General features: G+C 47.1%; 1 protein-coding gene across 1 annotated transcript in view; it reads left to right on the top strand.

Moving 5' to 3' along the window:
• The window catches only part of ABCA13 (ATP binding cassette subfamily A member 13), a 329169-nt gene that overhangs the window by 20268 nt on the left and 288459 nt on the right, over window positions 1–20442 (top strand). Inside the window, exons 2-4 of the mRNA XM_077781120.1 lie at window positions 4401–4494; window positions 6740–6863; window positions 17880–18031. Of these exons, the coding sequence (XP_077637246.1) occupies window positions 4401–4494; window positions 6740–6863; window positions 17880–18031 (370 nt within the window). The remainder of the gene's footprint in view (window positions 1–4400; window positions 4495–6739; window positions 6864–17879; window positions 18032–20442) is intronic.

The following is a 20442-nucleotide window of genomic DNA, read 5'->3' as shown; positions in this document are numbered from 1 at the left end:
ACCATGTTTATTTATTTTTGAGAGAGCACAAGCAGGGAAGGGGCAGAGAGAGAAGGGAGCAGAGGATCCAAAGCAGGTTCTGCGCTAAAGCTTGACACGGGGCTCAAACTCACCAACTGCGAGATCATGACCTGAGCCAAAGTTGGATGCCCAGCTGACTGAGCCCCGGGGGCTCCAAGTTGATTCATTTTCTCGAGGGCACAGTGTGGTCGTGTAGCATCTGCTCTGGGCCGCCATAGGGACAGACCGCATGGGTGGTGTCTGTTCTCAGCCCTTCCTAGTGCAGGGAAGGCTCTCCCGGGGGCCTGCGGTGTGGGCAATGGGGGAAGCAATCCCATTTAGCGGGGGAGGGGGATAAAAAATGTCAGGCCAGACTCAGGATAATGAGGACAAGTGAGAAAGACACCAGGGTACAAAAATATGATGAGAAAGAGCAGGCCGCTTCTGTGCGCCTCTGGAGAGGGAGTCTGGTGAAAGGAGGTGATTCACTTGCTCACAATGGGCAGTGACACAGCAGATACTTTCTTCCCAACGGAGTTATTTCAAATTTGGAACTGTGGAAGATTTTTCTTCTACCTGTGCTTTTCGGAGCAGCTGCTAATTGACTTGTAAATAAAAAACTAAGATACTATTTTTCTAATGTTCATTTATTTTTGAGAGACAGACAGAGCACAAGGAGGGGAGGGGCAGAGAGAGAGAGGGAGACACAGAATCGGAAGCAGGCTCCAGGCTCTGAGCTGTCAGCACAGAGCCCGATGCAGGGCTCGAACCCACAGACAGTGAGATCATGCATGACCTGAGATCAAGAGTCAGACGCTCAACCAACTGAGCTGTCCAGGCACTCTCTGAGATACTATTTTTTAAAGTTTGACTGGGGCTCTGTTTTAGTTCAAGATCTTCAAGAAACTGCTAGATTATACGATGTAGAGTTTTATTCTCTTAACGATGTTATTTCCATTTGAAACTGGAGATTTTCCATTGATGTAAGGACCAAGCAGATAAATTCTTGTAGCTTCACAGCAGCCACTGCCTGTTTTAATTTGGCCACAATAAGGTCCCTTGAATGATGGTCATTCATTCACTATGTGTGGGAACAAAAATCCAAATGCTATAAATAAAATGATTGATGAATTGATTGCATCAAAGATTTTGACAATAAAAAGGCAAATAAGACACTGGAGAAAATATTTGCTTAAATACTTTAAGCCAACAAAGGACCAATTAAGGAATTCCTTAATTCAAAAAGAAAATAGGAGACAATGATTTACAGACCAGTAAAAAAAAATGCAGACAGAAAGAAGAAAATACATAGAATGGGTTCTAAAATAGTAAGATGCTCTCTTTCCTTTTAAGTTGTTTTTTTAATGCTTTTTTAAAATTTATTTTTGAGAGAGAGAGAGAGAGCATGAGCAGGGGAGGGGCAGAGAGAGAGGGAGACACAGACTCCGAAGCAGACTCCAGGCTCTGAGTTGTCAGCAGAGTGTGACATGGGGCTTGAACTCATGAACCGTGAGATCATGACCTGAGCCAAAGTCAAGAGTCAGACTGACTGAGCCACCCTGGCGCCTCAGAAGACATCCTCTTTAGTGTTAAACTGCGTATCCTCAAGTTTCTAACCTCCCAGAGCGTTAATTTCTGTTCGTGCATTATTGAATGCCTCGCATGTCTTGTGTCTGACTGTACGCCTTTGTATTGTATATATAGCGGTGATAGAAAAATGGGCACACAGGGAAGAATAGGGAGTTAGTGGACAAGGAATTATTATATACTTCACGTATGAAAAATGCTTAACGCTAATAATTAAAGAATAAAATTTTTCTACGTATCACTTTGACAAAACATTGGCAGAAATCTAAAGGTTTCTTAATTTCGGGAGCTTGTGTTTGAAGGGAATAGTGGCTCGGCCGGCTTTTACCGGGTGCCTTTTGTACAACTAGAAATCATACACGCTTTGACTCAAGGATCTCATTTACAAGGATACTTCGTACAAAAGTCAGCCAAACGTGTACAGAAAACTCAGGATGGCAATGACCCCAAACAGAAAGGTGATTGGTTGAATACATTAAATTCCACGGTAGATTATCGTGTTCCCTATAAAAACAAGGTAGCAGTTCTGTAAGTGCTGATATGAAAAATTATTTCCAAAAATGAATTCAGAAAGCTGTTGTGGGGCGCCTGGGTGGCTCAGTCAATTAAGTATCCAACTTCAGCTCAGGTCATGATCTCACGGTTCATGGGTTCGAGCCCAATGTCAGGCTCTGTGCCAACAGCTCAGAGCCTGGAGCCTGCCTCAGATTCTGTGTCTCCCTGTCTCTCCCCTTTCCCCACTCATGCTCTGTCTCTCTTTCTCTCTTTCAAAAATAAAATAAACATAAAAAATTTTTTAAAAAGGCTGTTGAGATAATTTATCCTTTGGGAGAGTGGCTGTTTTCTTTCTGTACCTTTTGAATTTCCTAACCATGTGTATATGTAATTATTTATAATATTGAAAGTTGTTATACAAGTCTTGGGTCTATAGACCATTTTCTGTTTGCTTTATACCTCTCTATCTAAATAAATGACTATCGTATGTGATTTTAAAATATTTTAAAACAGAAAATTAATGATGTATTTCTTGTTTTTTTTTTCCATAGTCTATTTATTTATTTTGAGAAAGAGAGAGAGAGCTGGTGAGCAGGGGAGGGGCAGAGAGAGAGAGAGAGAGGGAGAGAATCGCAAATAGGTTCCACGCTGTCAGCACAGAGCCCCACTCAGGTCTCCGACTCACGAATCGTGAGATCATGACTGAGCCCCCCAGGTGCCCCTGTTTTTCTTCTTCTTCTTCTTTTTTTTAATGTTTATTTTATTTTTGAGACAGAGAGAGACAGAGCTTGAGTGGGGGTGGGGCAGAGAAAGAGAGAGGGAATCACAGAATCCGAAACAGGCTCCAGGCTCCAAGCCGAGAGCCCAGAGCCCAACGCGGGACTGGAACCCACAGACCATGAGCTCATGACCTGGGCCGAAGTCGGCCGCCCAATCGACTGAGCCACCCAGGCGCCCCTATTCTTCTTGCCGGTATCAAGTCATTGCTGAATTTGTGGCACGTTTTCTGTTTTGCACATTTATTTTCAGCCACAATTAGTTATGGAACCTCTCCCCCCCCACACCCCTACTCCCAAACCTCAAGAAATGATTATTTGTTCTAGAGAATGAACTAGATGACTTGAATTGGTGGTCTTCTGAGTGTTCTTGACCTCCCTTGCTGTTTTAATCACCATCCTTTGTGTGCAGGTTGGCCTCCCGCAGACATTTGCCCCATTATCAGGATGTACGGTATTGGATTTCTGCAGTCGGTCAGGGAACTTTCCATAATGATGCACTTTCTGGCACAAGAAATATTACATCATGAGCTCTTTCAAAAGTGGTTTCTTTTCTTCTTTAATTGCAGTGGGGATCGAAACCTTTTCCACCTGTGATTTGTCTTTATGGCTTCAGGCCACACACACCCTCGTGGCCACATTTAGATGCTCTTTCCTTACAGGGAAGAATTGTGACAGGCAGTTCAAAGAGCAAAGGAACCAAAGAGGCGAGAAGTTTGTTTTAGCTCAAAGCATTATAACTTGGAGTCTGAAATAACCCTCTTTAGTGTCAGGCTGCATACCCTTACCTCCCTAACCTGCAGGCTTTAGGTTTTGTTCATGCGTTATTGAGTGCCTAGCCTGTGTGGTATGTGGTTATAACCTCTTGTCTTTGTGGAATGATATGAGTGGAAGTCTCCAGGAGAACCTGATCCACCGTAAAACCATAGAAGAATGAGGACAGAGAGAATAATCTGGTGATAAATGAGGATGTTTCTTTTTTTAATCAGAAGAATTTTAAGTGTTTTATTTATTTTTGAGAGAGACAGAGAGATGGAGTACGAGTGGGGGAGGGGCAGAGAGAGAGGGAGGCACAGAATCTGAAGCAGGCTCCAGGCTCTGAGCTGTCAGCACAGAGCCAGATGCAGGGTTCGAACCCACGGACTGCGAGATCATGACCTGAGCTGAAGTCTGAAGTCAGAGGCTTAAGCAACTGAGCCGCCCAGGTGTCCCTTTCTCTCTCTCTCTTATTGTAATTTATTTATTTTTAGAGAGACACAGACAGCTCAAGCAGGGGAGGAGCAGAGACAGACTCCCTAGCAGGCTCTACACTGTCAGCACAGAGGTCAATGTGGGGCTCGAACCCACAAACCACGAGATCATGACCTGAGCCGAAACCAAGAGTTGGACACCTGACTGACTGAGCCCCCCCAAAGCCTTGACAGGGACCTCCTTTAAAGGAGGCCAGAGCTGGCCCGTGAACCACCCTGCAGGAGAGGGGGATATCATAATGCTTTACAATTTATTCAGACTCTTTTTTTTTTTTTCTGATATCTTCTGCAGGTCCTTTCTCTTGCCGAATTCTTTTGGCCGTGCATCCTGTTCATGATTCTGACAGTGCTTCGTTTTCAGGAGCCTCCCAGACACAGAGACAACTGTAAGTTTTACTTTTGCTATGCTTCTTGTGTTATAGACCTCTGGAGGAAAAAATGTAGCTCTTTCCCCTCCCTATTCTTTAGAAACTCAGAATTCTGAGTGGAATGAATGGATAAGGTTCATTGTAATAGCACAATAGATGTATTTCTGGGGTATGTGCCAGTAAGCATCAGTTTCCTTTTTCTTCTCTTAAGAATCATATTCACACATACCTGTTCCATCTAACAGATAGATTTATTCTTCTAACTAAACCGCCTTTGTGAGCATAGGTTTACACGCTATTATAGATACATACAGAGTAGAAGAGGTAAAAGGTGAGAGAGACACTTAATAGGCTGTCAACAAGATACTGATGGCAACGGGGTTTATGGTGGTGGGGATGGTGATGGTGATGATGGTAGTGATGACGATGAGGTGACAGTGATGACAGCTCTCATGGTGGTGATAGTGACGATGATGGTGATGATGTTGGTCGAGAGAGTGATGATGTTGATGATGGTGGTGATGGTGATGATGGTGGTGATGATGGTGATGATGATGATGGTGGTGGTGGTGATGGTGGTGGTGATGGTGATGGTGATGATGGTGATGGTGGTGATGGTGATGATGGTGATAATCATGGTGATGGTGATGATGGTGATGGTGATGATGGTGATGGTGATGGTGATGATGGTGATGGTGGTGATGGGGATGATGGGGATGGGGATGATGATGGTGATGCACTGATAAGTCATCACTGGTTAACTTCCTCTGCTCCAGGAGCTTTAGCAGAAAGCTTTTTCATTTGGTTTGAAATCTCAACAGCATTATTGCCTGAGAAATGATAGCCCCTTTCGTTTTTAGCAGATTTATGCCACTTGAAATATGGATAATGTGGTTAATTCTGAAGAATTACATGAATAAAAGATTATTAAGGGATAGACTTTATCTAAAATAGTATGTCACTCTCCAAAATAGTTAACGTATTTATTCTTTTGGCAATAAGGTATTGAGGCCCCCCCTGGGTCCAAGGCCTTGCTGAGGATAGAGTAGTGGGCAAGGTATTTTCCCTGTCCTTCTAGAGCTTGCTGTCGGGCCAGACTATTTCAGTATGGTGGGGAAGGTGTCATGGTGAGGTTCTGCAGAGGGACCACGTGAGCCCATAGGAGAGGTAGCCAGTCCGTGTTAGGGAAGGGCTACCGGGGACTGACATGTGAGACGGTAGGGATAAAGGCGTGCAGGAGAGGAATGATCTGGGTGGCGCAGACAACTCTAAAAAGAGTTCCTCATGACTGAGAAGAAGGGGTGTGACTGGAGGTCTCCTACCCTCGTGCACCGGGTCTCGTGTTCACTCAGAACTCCATTCGCCCCTGTGGCTTGAAAGCCTTTTTCAGTTTTCGTTCATTTTTCATTCATTTGCTCATTACACCTTGGTTCATTCATTCGTTGATTCATTCATCCAACCTTTAGTGACTGTCTTCTGCGTGCAGAGCATCATGCCAAGCCCTGGATGGAGCGAGTCTCCACGTCCTGAGCGTACGATCATTTCCCAGGCCAAACTAGGCTCGCGTGGAGAGCCTTTCCCCAAGGTTTTATGAGCTGCCTCATGTTAGGTCAGTAACTTCCGAGCTGCCTGTGGTCATCAGCATCTCAGCCATCGCCCTCTGTCCATCGGGGGCATAGAGGGCTCCAGGCACGGGGCACAGATCATCAAGACACAGCTTTGTGGCCGCAGAGTCTTCCTGAAAACCCTTCGATCCTGTCCGTTTTTTCTAGCCTTCTTTGCGTTATGTGATCTTTAACAGCTATGCTAACGCATTTAAGAATCTAAGGTTGTATTTGGTTGAAAATTTTGCCCAAACTAAAAAAACTGCTAAATCTTTATATGAGGCGGAGAGAAGTATCTAGCCTATTCTTGTTACTCGCGGCTGGTTTACAGAGGACTGAGTGTGAGGCATGGCTGTGCAAGGGACGTATGGCCCCTCCGGGCGCAGGGCATAGTGGGAGGGGTCCAGTTGTGCGGCTGTAAGGCCGGGCAGGCCCATTCTGCCCTGAAGGGTGAGTGCAGACCCGGGGAGGGGGGAAGGTGTTCCACATGAAGGCTTTCTTCCTTTCCTCTCTCCCCCTCCCTCTCTTTTGTTTGAGTGCTCAGACCTCCTGTAACTGAATAACAGGATTAAGAATATAATATCATATCGGACACCGCCCTTCTGACTGAATCGGTATTCTGTTACATGGATGCATTTCTCCCTTGAATCTACACTCAGGTTTCTTGCAACCCCGGGACCTGCCCAGCCGAGGCGTTTTCCCCTTTGTCCAAGGCCTGCTTTGCAACACGGGGTCGACCTGCAGAAACGGGAGCTATGCGGGAGCCGCGGAGCACCGTTCTCGGTAAGAGAGACACAAGCATCTTTTTCGGAATTCATGGGGCTTTTATTTATTTTTTATTTTTATTTTTAAAAAAATTTTAATGTTTTATTTATTTCTCAGAGAGAGAGAGAGAGACAGCGTGAGCAGGGGAGGGTCAGAGAGAGAGGGAGACACAGAATCTGAAACAGGCTCCAGGCTCTGAGCTGGCTGTCAGCACAGAGCCCGCCGCGGGGCTTGAACCCACAAAACGTGAGATCATGACCTGAGCCGAAGCCGGACGCTTAACCTACTGAGCCACCCAGGCGCCCCAGGAACACCAGTTTTGTTAAATGCAGACTCACGTGGTAATGTGTCCAGCTAACAGCGGTTTGGGTAGGGGGTCTTTCCTCTCTTCAAGGCTGTTCTTGGAACCACAAAGGGACTGATGATTAGCAGACATTATTTGTGTATAAGAGTTTGATTTCTGGAGGTTAAACATGTGACTTCAGACTTGCTTGTGTGGCTCTAGCCACCCCGGTGGTGGCCTCTGTGTGTGTGTGTATGTGAGTGTGTGTGGGGTCCGGTGGCAGCCTGGGTGGGGGGTCTGATAGCATCGAAGGCCACACAAAGAGCAGATGTGTTTCCTGTGGGAAGAGTCAGAATAAAGGGGGTTTGACTTTGAGGGCCCTGAAGGTTCTGGAAGCTTCTCTCGATGGAGGCAGAGATGAAGGGAAGTGACTGATAGTTTGACTGTCCCAGGCATGAGTGATCTGGGTTTTGTTTCATCAGTCCTTCTTGGCATTGAATGATCTAAGACACTTGAATGTAAAGCACGTTAAAATATCTGATCTTCATCTTTGTTTTTTTTTTCTTAAATTTTTAATGTTTATTTTATTTTTGAGAGAGAGAGGACAGAGATAGAACATCAGCAGGGGAGGGACAGAGAGAGAGGGAGACACAGAATCCGAAGCAGGCTCCAGATTCTAAGCTGTCAGCACAGAGCCTGACGCGGGGCTCGAACTTACGAACTGTGAGATCATGACCTGAGCCGAAGTTGGATGCCCAACTGATTGAGCCCTGCAAGGGCCCCTGATTTTCATCTTTCAACTTTCAGTTGTAGGAAGAGAATGCAAAGTTTCCAGATAAGTTTGGACACATCTGGTACGATATTTACCAGTGGTGTTTACTTTTTTTTGGATATAACATCATGGTATAGAGAAAATAATTTGGAAACTGTCTGAAGTCATAACCTTGAAATAGCCGATGGTCTTTTTGTGCTTGCGGAAAAGGTATAAAAAGCTTCTTTCTGGGAAGGTTAGGGGGATTGGGGGTGCAGACATGTCCACCCCAGGGCTTCCACATTTTTATCTCACTCAGAACAGACTCTGAAGTATAAAACGTTGGGCTTCACTCCCAAGCCCCACAGGCCATTGCTGTTCAGTTCTGTGTGTCTGTGAATATTTCTCGACCTCTCTGAACCTCAGGGTCTCGCTTACCCACTTCCAGCGTCATGAGTTAGGGACGCAAAATCTGTGAGCTGTCCAGTTGCTGGGGTCCTGGGACACGGAGGGCGCCCAGCTCAGCTCCCGCCTCAGATCTGGACACCTGATGGCCGCACTTTGGCTTGTTTTCAGATGGGTTCAGGTGTGAACTCACCCCACTCTCAGAGTTATGCAGAGATTCCCTGCTATCATCATCGTCTCTGTTTACAAACATCTGGGAGTAGAGTTTCTGTATCCGGTCTCTTCATCTCTTTAAGCATTGTGATGGTTAATTCCGTATTGTGAATTTCTGTGCCCTTTGTGATTCCCCAGGGAAAGTTCACTTTGGGCAGAAAGCCCACGTTTCATCCGATCTGGGTTATGATTATGAAAATCGGCTTCCTTATTCCTGGCTCTGCGGGGAGCTCCCCTTTGGCTCTAAGCAGAGGATCTCCAAGCTGAGACAGGTCATTACTGAAAGCAGATTAAGCGGATGTTCTCACGCGGTGTGAGGAATCAGTCCTGTATTTTTACAGCAAAGCCATAGCACCTGAGTCAGTGTCACTGCTTGTGATGTGCATGTGCTGTCCCCACCTGCCCCTCGCCCCTTTCTCCGTGGCCGGCCTGTGGAGGCTGGCGGACGCTGCCCACGCCTGGGTTCCCTGCACTCTGATGTCTGTGCTCTCCCACCGTCCCTGCGGTGCTGCCGTGAGCCTTGTGATGTCTCCTCGTTCTCACGTCTGCCCCAGCCCTTGAGGATCACCTCACATCCCACCTGCTTCGCCGTCGGACCTCTCGCCACTGCCGCTGGCTTCTGGGTTTGCACACGTGTGGCTTCCCTGCTCTGCCGCCCCCCTTACACGTCTGTCCGCTGCAAGGTCCTTTGCAAGTAGTCAGATCCCCGTTCTCCACCCAGGGCAGCTGAGAGCTCCATCCTTATTCCTTAAACATTAATTTTTTTTACTTATTTTGAGAAAGAGAGAGAACGTGTGAGCAGGAGCAGGCGAGGGGCAGAGAGAGAGGGGGACAGAATCCCAAGCCGGCTCTGCACTGACAGCGCAGAGCCGACATGAGGCTCGAACTCACGAACTGTGAGATCATGACCTGAGCTGAGATCGAGTCATGTGCTTAGCCAGCTGCACAACCCAGATGATTCCTACTGCTGTCACCCCGATGTCCCTGTGTACCCTCACACGGCTTTCCGGGCTGGTCCCTCCCTGCTGTGCCCGGCCGATGCCTCTTGATGGAAAGCGAGAACGTGGGCAATCAGGTGTGTTCTGCTAGTTTCTGTTTGTGGATTTCTCCTTGTTTTTTTTTTACACCATAGTTTGCTCTTTCACAGGTAAGTATTGGGTTCATCTGGGCTGTATGTCTATGGGTGGGGTACAATGACCCAATCCGACTTTTTTTCCCCATTTGGGTAACTCCACGGGTCAGCAGTGGATCTTGGACAGATATTGTGCTTTCCTTGGCCCCGGGTCGGCTTTGGACGTCTCTATATGTTCCGGGGACCCCTCAAGGCACCCCGAACTGCACCTCGCTGGCTTTCTTCCTAGACCTTTCTGGTGTCTTGTGCTTGGCAGGGCAAACACTCCCACCTGGCCTTCCTCCTTCAGGGAAGTCTCTGTTCTTCCTTATACATTTTACAGACTTGCTAAGGTCAGCATGAAAAGTCTGTTGGGGCTTCGATCAGCGTCGCGTGGAATCCCACGATCATCACGTGTCGTACGGTTTGGTAGTGTTCACCGTCTCAGCATAGCGTGGTGACATTTTCCCGTGAAGGCCATGGACACTGTTCGTCACACTTTTCCCTAGCTACTATTTTTTGTTGCTATTGCAAATAGCATCTTTTTAGAAGTTACACTACATCACGGATTTTTCATCAGGTAATGGAAATACAATTAACTTTCAAAAACCAACTTTATGGATCTATATAATAATCGATGATAAGTAAGTGCACAGTGAGCCTTGACATGTTTCTTTACCTAGGCAAACACCGCCCATAATGGACTTTTCCATTCTCCCCTCAGATTCCCTGTGCCCCCCTCCCAGCCTATCCCACCCCTACCCCCACCCCTCACAGACCCAGGAACACCTTACCTGCTTACTGACACCCAGATTAGGTTTAGATTTGCCTTACAAAAATTTTTTTTGAAGTTTATTTATTTATTTTGAGAGAGAGAAATCAAGCGCAAGTGAGGAAGGGACCGAGAGAGAGGGAGACACAATCCAGAGCAGGTTCCAGGCTCCGAGCTGTCACCACAGAGCCCTGTGCGGAGCTCGAACCCATGAACCCAGAGATCGTGACCTGAGCCGAAGTCAGATACTTAAATGGCTGAGTCCTCCAGGCGCCCCTAGATTTGTCTTTTACAGAACTTCCTTATGAGATACATCTTTGGTGTCTGAAGCCAAACATTTCCAGATTTATGCTTGTGTTGTGTGTACCAGCAATTCATTCCTTTTTCACTTGCTAAGTGGTACCCTGTCACACTACGAAGGCGCACCCACGAGCCTGGGGTCACCTTTATCCGGTCATAAAGAAAGGGCAACATCGTCATAAGGCAGGTTCAGGATTCCCAAGTCGGTGTTGTTGCTCCACGTGATCAGCCTCACTCCTTTCCCAGCACAGCAGACCACAGCAGGAGACCGGCCACAGGGCAAACAGGAGCCTGGGGGTTATTCCAGTTGTTATACCCAGATCGCAGTATCCTCACCGNAGGCCTTACACAGTTCTGACTATTTAGGAGGAAAGCTGCTGTAGGTGTTAGGAAAATGTCTTTGTAGAGAATGCACCTGTCGGGTTGAGTGTCTAGTGGGCAGAGAGCTTCCTCATCAATTTTTGGACTGCTCTCCAAAGCGTTTGTGCAATTTGCCACTCCCAGCATCAATATATGGGAGTTCCGGGGGCTTCCCTTCTTGCCAGCACATGGGCTTTGGGGGTCTCCTTACTTTGGGTGGTTCTACATGGGTAGTTTTCATGTATTTCTCCAGCCACGAACGATGTGACACCGGGATTTGTACGGAGTAGGTACGTGGTCCGCTAAACGAATATCTATTCCACACTTGATATGTCATTTGCTACTATCTTTTCCCATTCCGTCGGTTGCCTATTAGTTTTCTGGATTGTTTCCTTTGCTGTGCCGATGCTTTCAATCTTGATGAGGTCCCAATAGTTTATTTTTGCTCTTGATTCTTTTGCTTTTGGGGATGTGTCACGTAAGAAACTGCTGTGGTGGAGGTTTGTTCTTCACCCCCTTTCAGGCTCTCAGCGCCCAACCCCCTAGAAATTTCCTGAGCGCTCCAGGCTGTAAAGGTGTCTTGTGTTATGTTAATGAAGGCGACTCTTGGACCCCTCCCAGGGCTGGGGGGGGCGGATACTGGTTGCCAGGGAAACCAAACTTTGGGATCTGAGGTTAGGAGGTTCAGGCCCACTCCCCACCCCTACACCCCCTTCCTCAGGGATGGGGGAGGGGCTGGAGGTTAGATCAGCCAGTGGCCGATGGCGATGGCACCTTAGGAGACCTTCATACAAAATCCCAAAAGGTCCTGGGTTCAGAGAGCTTCTGGATCAGTGAGCACTTGGAGATGGGGGACGGTGGTACCTGGGGAAGCATGGGTGCTCAGAGCCCGGTCCCCAGACCTGGTTCTGAGCTGCTCTTCCAGCTGACTGTTGATCCATAACCTCAGTCATCATCCTTTAATAATGGTAAACATAAGGTGTTTCCCTGAGTTCTGTGAGTCATCCTAGCAACTTGTTTTAAGTTTTTAAAAATTTATTTTAAGTAAACTCTACACTCAGCATGAGGCTCGAACTCAAAACCCGAGCTAAGAGTCAGGTGCACTTCCGACTGAGCCAGCCAGGTGCTCCCATCCTGGGTGATTAATCCAACCTAAGGAGGAGGACTTGGAGCCTCCAATCTGTAGCAGGTCGGTGGGGTCACTGGTGACAGTAGCAGTAAGCTGGCGGCAGGCGGCTCAAATGGGGGAGGGGCAGTGTTGGGGGACTGAGCCCTCACCTGTGGGGTGTGACGCCATCTCCTGGCAGATGGTGTCAGAGGTCAGTTGAATGTTTGGACATTCTGCTGGTGTCTGAGAATTGCCTGGTGTTGGGGAGGGGGTGGGGGACGTGCCCCACATTGGAATTGGGTCCAGAGCCCTAAATGAGATGATGAGCGTCTTTTTGTGTGTTTATTGGCCATTTGAACTGTGTGTGTGGGAAGTGTTTGGTCATCTCTTTATACAATTAATCCTTACATTTTAATCTTTGTTTTTATTGAATCCTTAGTGTTCTTTACATATTCTGATTACAAGTCTTTTATCAGAAAGACGTATGGTGAATATTTTCTGCCGGTTTCTGAGCTGTCTTTTGAAAGGCGGCAGATTCCTTTTTTTTTTTTTTCCATTGAAACAGCTATGTTTACTTCATTGAAAATCGCAAAGATCCTCAGCAAAGAAAGAAGCTTTTCTTCTTCTTTTAGAAGTTTTATAGTTATAGCTTTGGTTTAGGTGCATAATCCATCTTGAGTTAATTTTTGTATATGATACAGGGCAAGTGTTGAGGTTCCTTTTCTTTAAAAATTTTTTTAATGTTTATTTTTTGAGAGACACAGAGAGAGAGTGTGGGCAGGGGAGAGGCAGAGAGGGAGAGAGACACAGAATCTGAAGCAGGCTCCAGGGTCTGAGCTGTCAGCATAGAGCCTGATGCAGGGCTTGAACCCATGAACGGTGAGATCATGGCCTGAGCCGAAGTCGGATGCTCAACTGACTGGGCCACTCAGGCTCCCCTGTGTTCTTCTTACTCTACTTAAAAATTACTTTAGAGAGAAAGAGAGAGAGAGAGCAGGGACAGGGGCAGAGGCAGAGAGAGAGAATCCTAAATGGGCTCCAAGGTCAGCACAGAGCCCTGAGATCATGACCTGAGCCAAAATCAAGAGTTAAATGCTTAACTTACTGAGCCACCCAGGTGCCCCTTAATCTACTTTCTTTATGATTAACCTTAGATCATTGATTGTAGACCTTTTTTTTTGGTGAAAGATTAAAAGCTTCGTATTTCTTCTTGGACGCTGCTTTCGGCCATCATAAATTTTAATATGATGTATTTTCATTTGCATTAAGTTGAAAATATTAATTGATTGCCACTGTGGGTCCTTTTTTGACTCATGGGTTATTTGTAGATTAGAGGCTTAATTTCTAAATATTTGAAGATTTTCCTTAGATCTTTTTTATTACTAATATATGTGTAATTCCTCTGTGGCCAGAGAACTCTATGTGATTTAAGTCTTTTTAACTTTGCTGAGGCCCATTTTATGGCCCTGGCATATGGTCTCCTTTGATGAATATTTAACCCAATATGAACCCAAGGAAATGATTTGCCTTCTGCCGGTGGGTGGGATTTGTTCAAATCTTCAACATCTTTACTGATGTCGTGTCTACTTGTTCGATAAATTATCAAGAAAGGAACCGAAATCTCTAAGCGTAATTGTGGATTTTTCTACTTTTCTTTTCAGTTCTCTTGGTTTTTGCTCCATTAACTTTGAAGCTTTGATGTTAGTGCAGATACACATTCTGATTGTTTTATTTTCTTCATGGACCCATTTATCGTGACCTATTGGTGCTGAACAATGACATCTATTATGCATATAGTGTATTTATTATGTACTCTCTATATCCCTGGTCACAGTCAGCGTTTTGAAGTCTACTTTGATGTTGACGTAGATGCTGTAGCTTTCTTTGGATTAGTGTCTTTTCCATCTTTTTACTCTTTGGCTATGTGTATCTTTACATTTAAAGTTTAGATAGCATATAGTTGGTTCTTGCTTTATTTTCCGACTGTCTTTGCCTTTTAATGTAGGGACTGTTTATATTTAATATATTGAATTTATGTATTGGCACTTGCTTTCTTTACTTGAGAAAGAGAGAGAGAAAGACGGAGGGAGAGAGAGAGAGGGAGGAAGAGAATCTTAAGCACGCTTCACACTCAGTATAGAATCCTATTTGGGGCTCAATCCCACAACCCTAGGATCTGACCCGAGAGTCCAATGCTCAACTGTCTGAGCCACCCAGGCACTCTGGGGCTTACTTTCTGCTTTTGTTGTCTCTTCTGTTCCCTCCTTTTCCTCTTTATTGCCTTTATTTATGTATATTGAGTATTTTTGATTACACTTTTCTACATTATTGATTTATTAGCTCTACCTTTCTGCCATGTTTTGAGAATGACTTCTGCTATTTCATACTAGTGTATGTGTATGTGTAGGAGTGATTTCAAGAAGCAGATTTCAAAGTCAAGAGATGAATACATTTTTAATTTTGATGGTGGTTTCCAAATGCTCCTTTATGGGGATTGTAATATTCTGCATCCATCTTCCAAGATGTGAGGATATCTTTTTCCCTGGTGAGGCCAGTAGAGGCCTTGTTGAACTTTGACATTTCTGCCAATCTGATTTCTCACCAATTTCCTTATTTATTTTATTTTATATTTTATTTCATTTCATTTCATTAAAAAAAATTTTATGTCTTTATTTTATTTTGAGAGACAGAGACAGAGAGCGAGCAGGGGAGGGGTAGAGAGAGAGGGAGACAGAATCTGAAGCAGGCTTCAGGCTCTGAGCTATCAGCACAGAGTCTGACGTGGGGCTCGAATCCATGGACTGTGAGATCATGACCTGAACCAAAGTCGGGCGCTTAACTGACTGAGCCACCCAGGTGCCCCATTTCATTTCCTTTTTAAAGTAAGTTCTATGCCCAGTGTGGGGCTTGAACTCAGAACTTTGAGATAGGGAGTCACATGCTTTACCAGCCAGGTGCCCCATCTCATCAATTTCCTGATGAGAAATGATATATTAGTGTAGCTCTATTTGCATTTTTCTTACTATAGGGATGTTGAACCTATTTTTATGTCTCCATGTGCAATTTATACTTCTTTTCCCTGTAAAATATTTATTCATGTCCTTTGTCCATTTTTCTCTTGGTTTCAGTTTTTTTCTTCTTGATTTCCAGAAGCTCTTTACATGTTAAGGAGCTAAACCCTTTGTGTTAGTGGTTGTAAATATTCTCACCTGAGTTGGTCATTTACTTTTTGACTTTATTATTTCTTAACTTTCATTCTTGAAGTGATTATGACTTAAACAAGTTGTAAGATGGTACATTGAGTTCAGCTTCCTCAAATAATGAACATCTTCTCTTACTCTAGTACAATATCAGAACCAAGAAATTGACATTGGTACAATATTGGTAAGTAGACCCCAGGTCTTTCTCTGTTTCCATCAATTTTACATGCACTGGTGTGTGTGTGTGTATGTGTGTGTGTGTGTGATATACAATTTGATCTCTTCTACAGGTTGATGTAACCACCATCACAATCAATATGTATCTTGATTGTGTTCAATCAATATCTTGTATCAGTTTGATCAATGCACAGAGAATCCTTCACAATCTCCCTACATAGCCAAGCTCACTCCTCTATCCCCATCTTGACCCCAGCAGCTACTAATGTGTCCTATGCCTCCATACTCTTCTCATTTTGAGCTATAATTATACACAAATTACATTATGTGTAATTATACAGAATTTAGATAAATTTATGTGAGGTCACATAAGGCGAATTACCTAGAATGTAACCTTAGAGATGGCTTTGTTGTTTCCCACTGAGCGTGATGCTTGTAAGGTCTGTCTGTCTTGTTCTATGTGCCAGTGGTTCATTTTTATTGCTGAAGAGAATTTTAACTTAGGTTTCAATAGAAGTTCTTTTTATTAACAGTTATTTTATTGGTAGCTCTTTTTTTTTAAGTTTATTTATTTATTTTGAAAGAGAGAAAGAGAATGAGAGAGAATGTGTGTGTGTGTGTGTGTGCGTGCACATGCGTGCTCTTGCACGCTTCTGAGCTCACATCTATGCAAGCAATGGTGGGGCAGAGAGAGAGAGAGAGAGAGAGAGAGAGAGAGAAAGAGAATCCCAAGCAGACTCCATGCTGTCAGCACAGAGTCCGATGTGGGGCTTAATCTTATGACCCTGGGATCATGACTTGACCTGAAGCCAAGAGTTGGATACTTAACCAATGGGGCCACCCAGATGCCCCGATAGTTTATTTGTTTGTTTGTTTATTATTATTCTTTAGAGAGAGTGTGCCCACGAGCAGGGGAGGAGCAAAGAGAGGGAGAGAGAGAGAATCCCAAAGTGGGGCTCAAGCTCACCCTAGGCGGGGCTTACCCAATATGGGGCTCGAACTCACAAACTATGACACCATGACCTGAGACAAAGTCAGATGCTTACCCACCCAGGCATCCCAGGCTCCTGTTTTAAAGAGGATTTTCCGAGGGACTCACTGCTGGAGAAACACTGACTCCAGGGGACCCCTCAGTGGGTCTTCATTTTCTCGTCGCAAACTAAGGGCCTGAGTGCTTCTCTCGCTTCTGACATGGTGAGGCCCTTTCTGGAACCTGGTGAGCACCCTAGAGGCCCTGAGATGGCAGTTGCATTAGTGGTGTGGGGGCTGAGAGAGAAGTTCAGTCACCGCCAGCTGGCCTTTTCCTGAGTGTCCCCGCCCCCTGAGCCTCCACTTCCTTCTACANGAAACAGGCTCCAGGCCCTGAGCTGTCAGCACAGAGCCCGATGTGGGGCTCGAACCCACCAACCGTGAGATCATGACCTGAGACGAAGTCAGCGCTTACCTGACTGAGCCTTTCAGATGCCCCCACCTCCCTCTTTCAAAGCCTGGCCGTCCCTTCCACCCTGTCTTCATGGACCCTGCCTGCCCCCCCCAACAGAGACTCTTCTAGAATTGAAATGAGACCCCGTTGTCCCTGGCGAAGCCTGTCCCAGCCCCCCCGCTCTGATGCCCACGCAGGGTTCTGCCTGGGACCGTCATGTGGCCTCATGTGTTCACACCACACACTACCTGTCTTGTTCCCTTGTCTCCCCCGCTCCCCCTCTCTGTCTGTGTCTCTGTCTGACCCCTCAGCCCCTTCCCATCTCTGGGCCTTTGCACATGCTCTCTCTGGCAGATATGCCCTGAACCCCAGTCTTTCCATCGCCAGGCCATTTCATCTTTCAGATGTCAGCCTGAGAGAATGGGACAGGGGGCTTGGCCTCCCCCTGGGGCTGCCTGAGCGCCCTCTGGGACACAGACTTTCCACTCCTCCCCCAGCGCCTCCCCGGGCTGGCTCAACCACCACTGGGAGGCCCACATGCTCACCTCCCTCCAGTGTCCTCTGCATGCGGGGCTGGGGCCAGGGCCGGGCCCGTCATGGAGACACGGTCCGCAGCCCGTCTCACGGGGCGTGCTGGGCGAGGGAAACATATGGGCCACAAGTAACAGTATAGAGTGGTTGAGTGTCACCGATAACAGAGAGATTGAGGGCAACTTTGTAATTTTCAATTGGCAGAGGTTTTTGTAAAAATGACAGTTTGCTTTCTGGATGAAGGTCAAGGACAGAGGATCCCAGGACAGGTGAGTGGGAGTGTTAACATGTGCCAGCTCGGTGAACGTTGCCCAACACTTGGTGCCAAGAACCTGCGAAACCCCAATGAAACGGCCTCCTGTGCAGAATGATGTTCATGATGCTCATTCCTTATTTCAAGTTCGTCCAGGTTCGGGGCTGCAGCTGGCCATCCCAAGGTCAACGACCTGGCCTTCCTGGAGGAGATGCAGGGCCTTGCCGAAGAAATCTACAACGTGGTGGGCAAGGCAAAAGTCTTACAGCAACTCTGGGCAGGAGGATCCAAGCGTCCAGGCAAGTCCATCTCCAACTGTCTGCCCCTGACCCAGACCCCGGGCTGAGCCCCCGACCCTGGGCCTGGGCTGAGCCCCTGACCTGGACCCTGGGCTGACCCCCTGACCCAGACGGCAGGCTGAGCCTCTGACCCTGGGCCTGGGCTGAGCCCCTGACCTGGAGNCAGGTGAGTGGGAGTGTTAACATGTGCCAGCTCGGTGAACGTTGCCCAACACTTGGTGCCAAGAACCTGCGAAACCCCAATGAAACGGCCTCCTGTGCAGAATGATGTTCATGATGCTCATTCCTTATTTCAAGTTCGTCCAGGTTCGGGGCTGCAGCTGGCCATCCCAAGGTCAACGACCTGGCCTTCCTGGAGGAGATGCAGGGCCTTGCCGAAGAAATCTACAACGTGGTGGGCAAGGCAAAAGTCTTACAGCAACTCTGGGCAGGAGGATCCAAGCGTCCAGGCAAGTCCATCTCCAACTGTCTGCCCCTGACCCAGACCCCGGGCTGAGCCTCTGACCCTGGGCCTGGGCTGAGCCCCTGACCTGGACCCTGGGCTGAGCCCCTGACCTAGACGCCAGGCTGAGCCTCTGACCCTGGACCTGAGCTGAGCCCCTGACCTGGACCCTGGGCTGAGCCCCCGACCCTGGACCTGAGCTGATCCCTGACCTGGACCCCAGGCTGAGCCCCTCCGACCCTGGACCTGAGCTGAGCCCCTGATCTGTACCCCGGGCTGAGCAATTGACCTGGACCCTGGGCTGAGCCCCCCACCCTAGACCTGAGCAGAGCCCCTGACCTGGACCCCAGGCTGAGTGGGGTTCACGGAAGCTGAGAACCCAGAGTGTCTTTAAAAATCCTATTTAAACGCTACTTCCCCATCCCTTCCCCAGGTTGTGGGGCTTAGAAGGAGGTGCGTCTCCATGCGTGAGTCACGGCTGTGGGGCTGGTCGTAAGGGTGGGATGCCTGGGACAGTGCTGTAAGCAGGGCACAACCTTGAAAGGGGACACAACCCATCCTTGGTCCCCTCTCTCTCTCTCTCTCACACACACACACACACACACACACACACACTTACTCACTCACTCCTAATTCCTTCCCCCTCCTTCTGGTTGAGTTGGGTTGGGTTTTCAACGTTAGTGACACTTCAAGGTATCTTTTTTTTTTTTAAGTTTATTTATTTTGAGAGTGAGAGAGCGAGCGAGCAGGAAGGGGCAGAGAGAGAGGGAGACACAGAATCTGAACCAGGCTCCAGGCTCCGAGCTGTCAGCACAGAGCCTGACACGGGGCTTGAACTGTGAGATCATGACCTGAGCTGAGCTTATGGCTCATGCTTCACCGACTGAGCCTCCCAGTGGCTAATCAAATGGTTAGCTTGCTCTGATGACAAACCCTCTGGGTTACGGGGCCAGTTACGTTTGCTCATGACGAGGCACGCGCACGCCCGATGCAGCTCCGGCTGTTACGGATTAATCCAGGAAAGAGAAGGAGCAATGGATACGGAGCTCAGAGAGCCTGGCTCAGCAGAGGGGAGGTGAGGACCTTGAGAGAGGCCACCACTCAGCAGCCACTGAGCCTGCCCTGGCTGTGAATGTGCATCGTGAGCTGGGGCCACGGCCACCCTGCCCTCCCCCTTAAACACCCCACCCTCCCATCAGGTGTTAGTACATTTTATCTGAGCTCAGTTTGAATCTCGGGGGCACAGTATGCAAATTTTTAGTGGGTCTCAGAAATGATGTACTTACAATGGAAAAGTATTCATTGTTTATCTGAAATTCAAATTTAACCCTCCATGGTGAATTTTTATTTGTGAAATATGGCAACTCTAGGTACCTGCCTCAAATATTTCTTTTCTTTGTTTTGTTTAAGCTTGCTTGCTTACTTACTTACTTACTTTATTTATTTATATTTTAGAGTGAGAGTGAGAGTCAGGGAGAGGGGGCAGAAGAAGAAGAAGAAGAAGAAGAAGAAGAAGAGAGAGAGAAAGAGAGAGAGAGAGAGAGAAAGAATCCAAAGCAGGGTCCATGCTCAGGACAGAGCCCTATGTGGGGCTCAATCCCATGACCCTGGGGTCATGACCTGAGCTGAACTCAAGAATGGGATGCTCAGCTGACTGAGCCACCCAGGTGCCCCTATAAAATCTGTTTTTTTAAGTGCAGTTTTCAATATTCTGTGAAAAAGACAACTAATTTCTTTCCCTGAGATGAACCTTAATCTCCACTTTGTGTTCAGTCTGCTGCTTCGATCCATTTTCTGTGGCCTGCCCGCCCCATCACATGGCATGCTTCTGACTCAGATGTGTGGGTTTCCACTCTAATCATTTCCTCAATTCTTTAGACACCAGCTGGGGGTCCTTACGATCTAATTCGGTTCTGACGCAAGCACCCTGTGAGTGCACAGCCCACGGCGGCGGGGGCGGGGGGGGGGG

The sequence above is a fragment of the Crocuta crocuta genome, unplaced genomic scaffold (genome assembly GCF_008692635.1).
Source record: "Crocuta crocuta isolate KB4526 unplaced genomic scaffold, BGI_CrCroc_1.0 scaffold108, whole genome shotgun sequence".
Taxonomy (NCBI): Eukaryota; Metazoa; Chordata; class Mammalia; order Carnivora; family Hyaenidae; genus Crocuta; species Crocuta crocuta.
The sequence above is the reverse complement of the archived record's forward strand: the minus strand, read 5'-3'. Positions and strand labels throughout refer to the sequence as shown.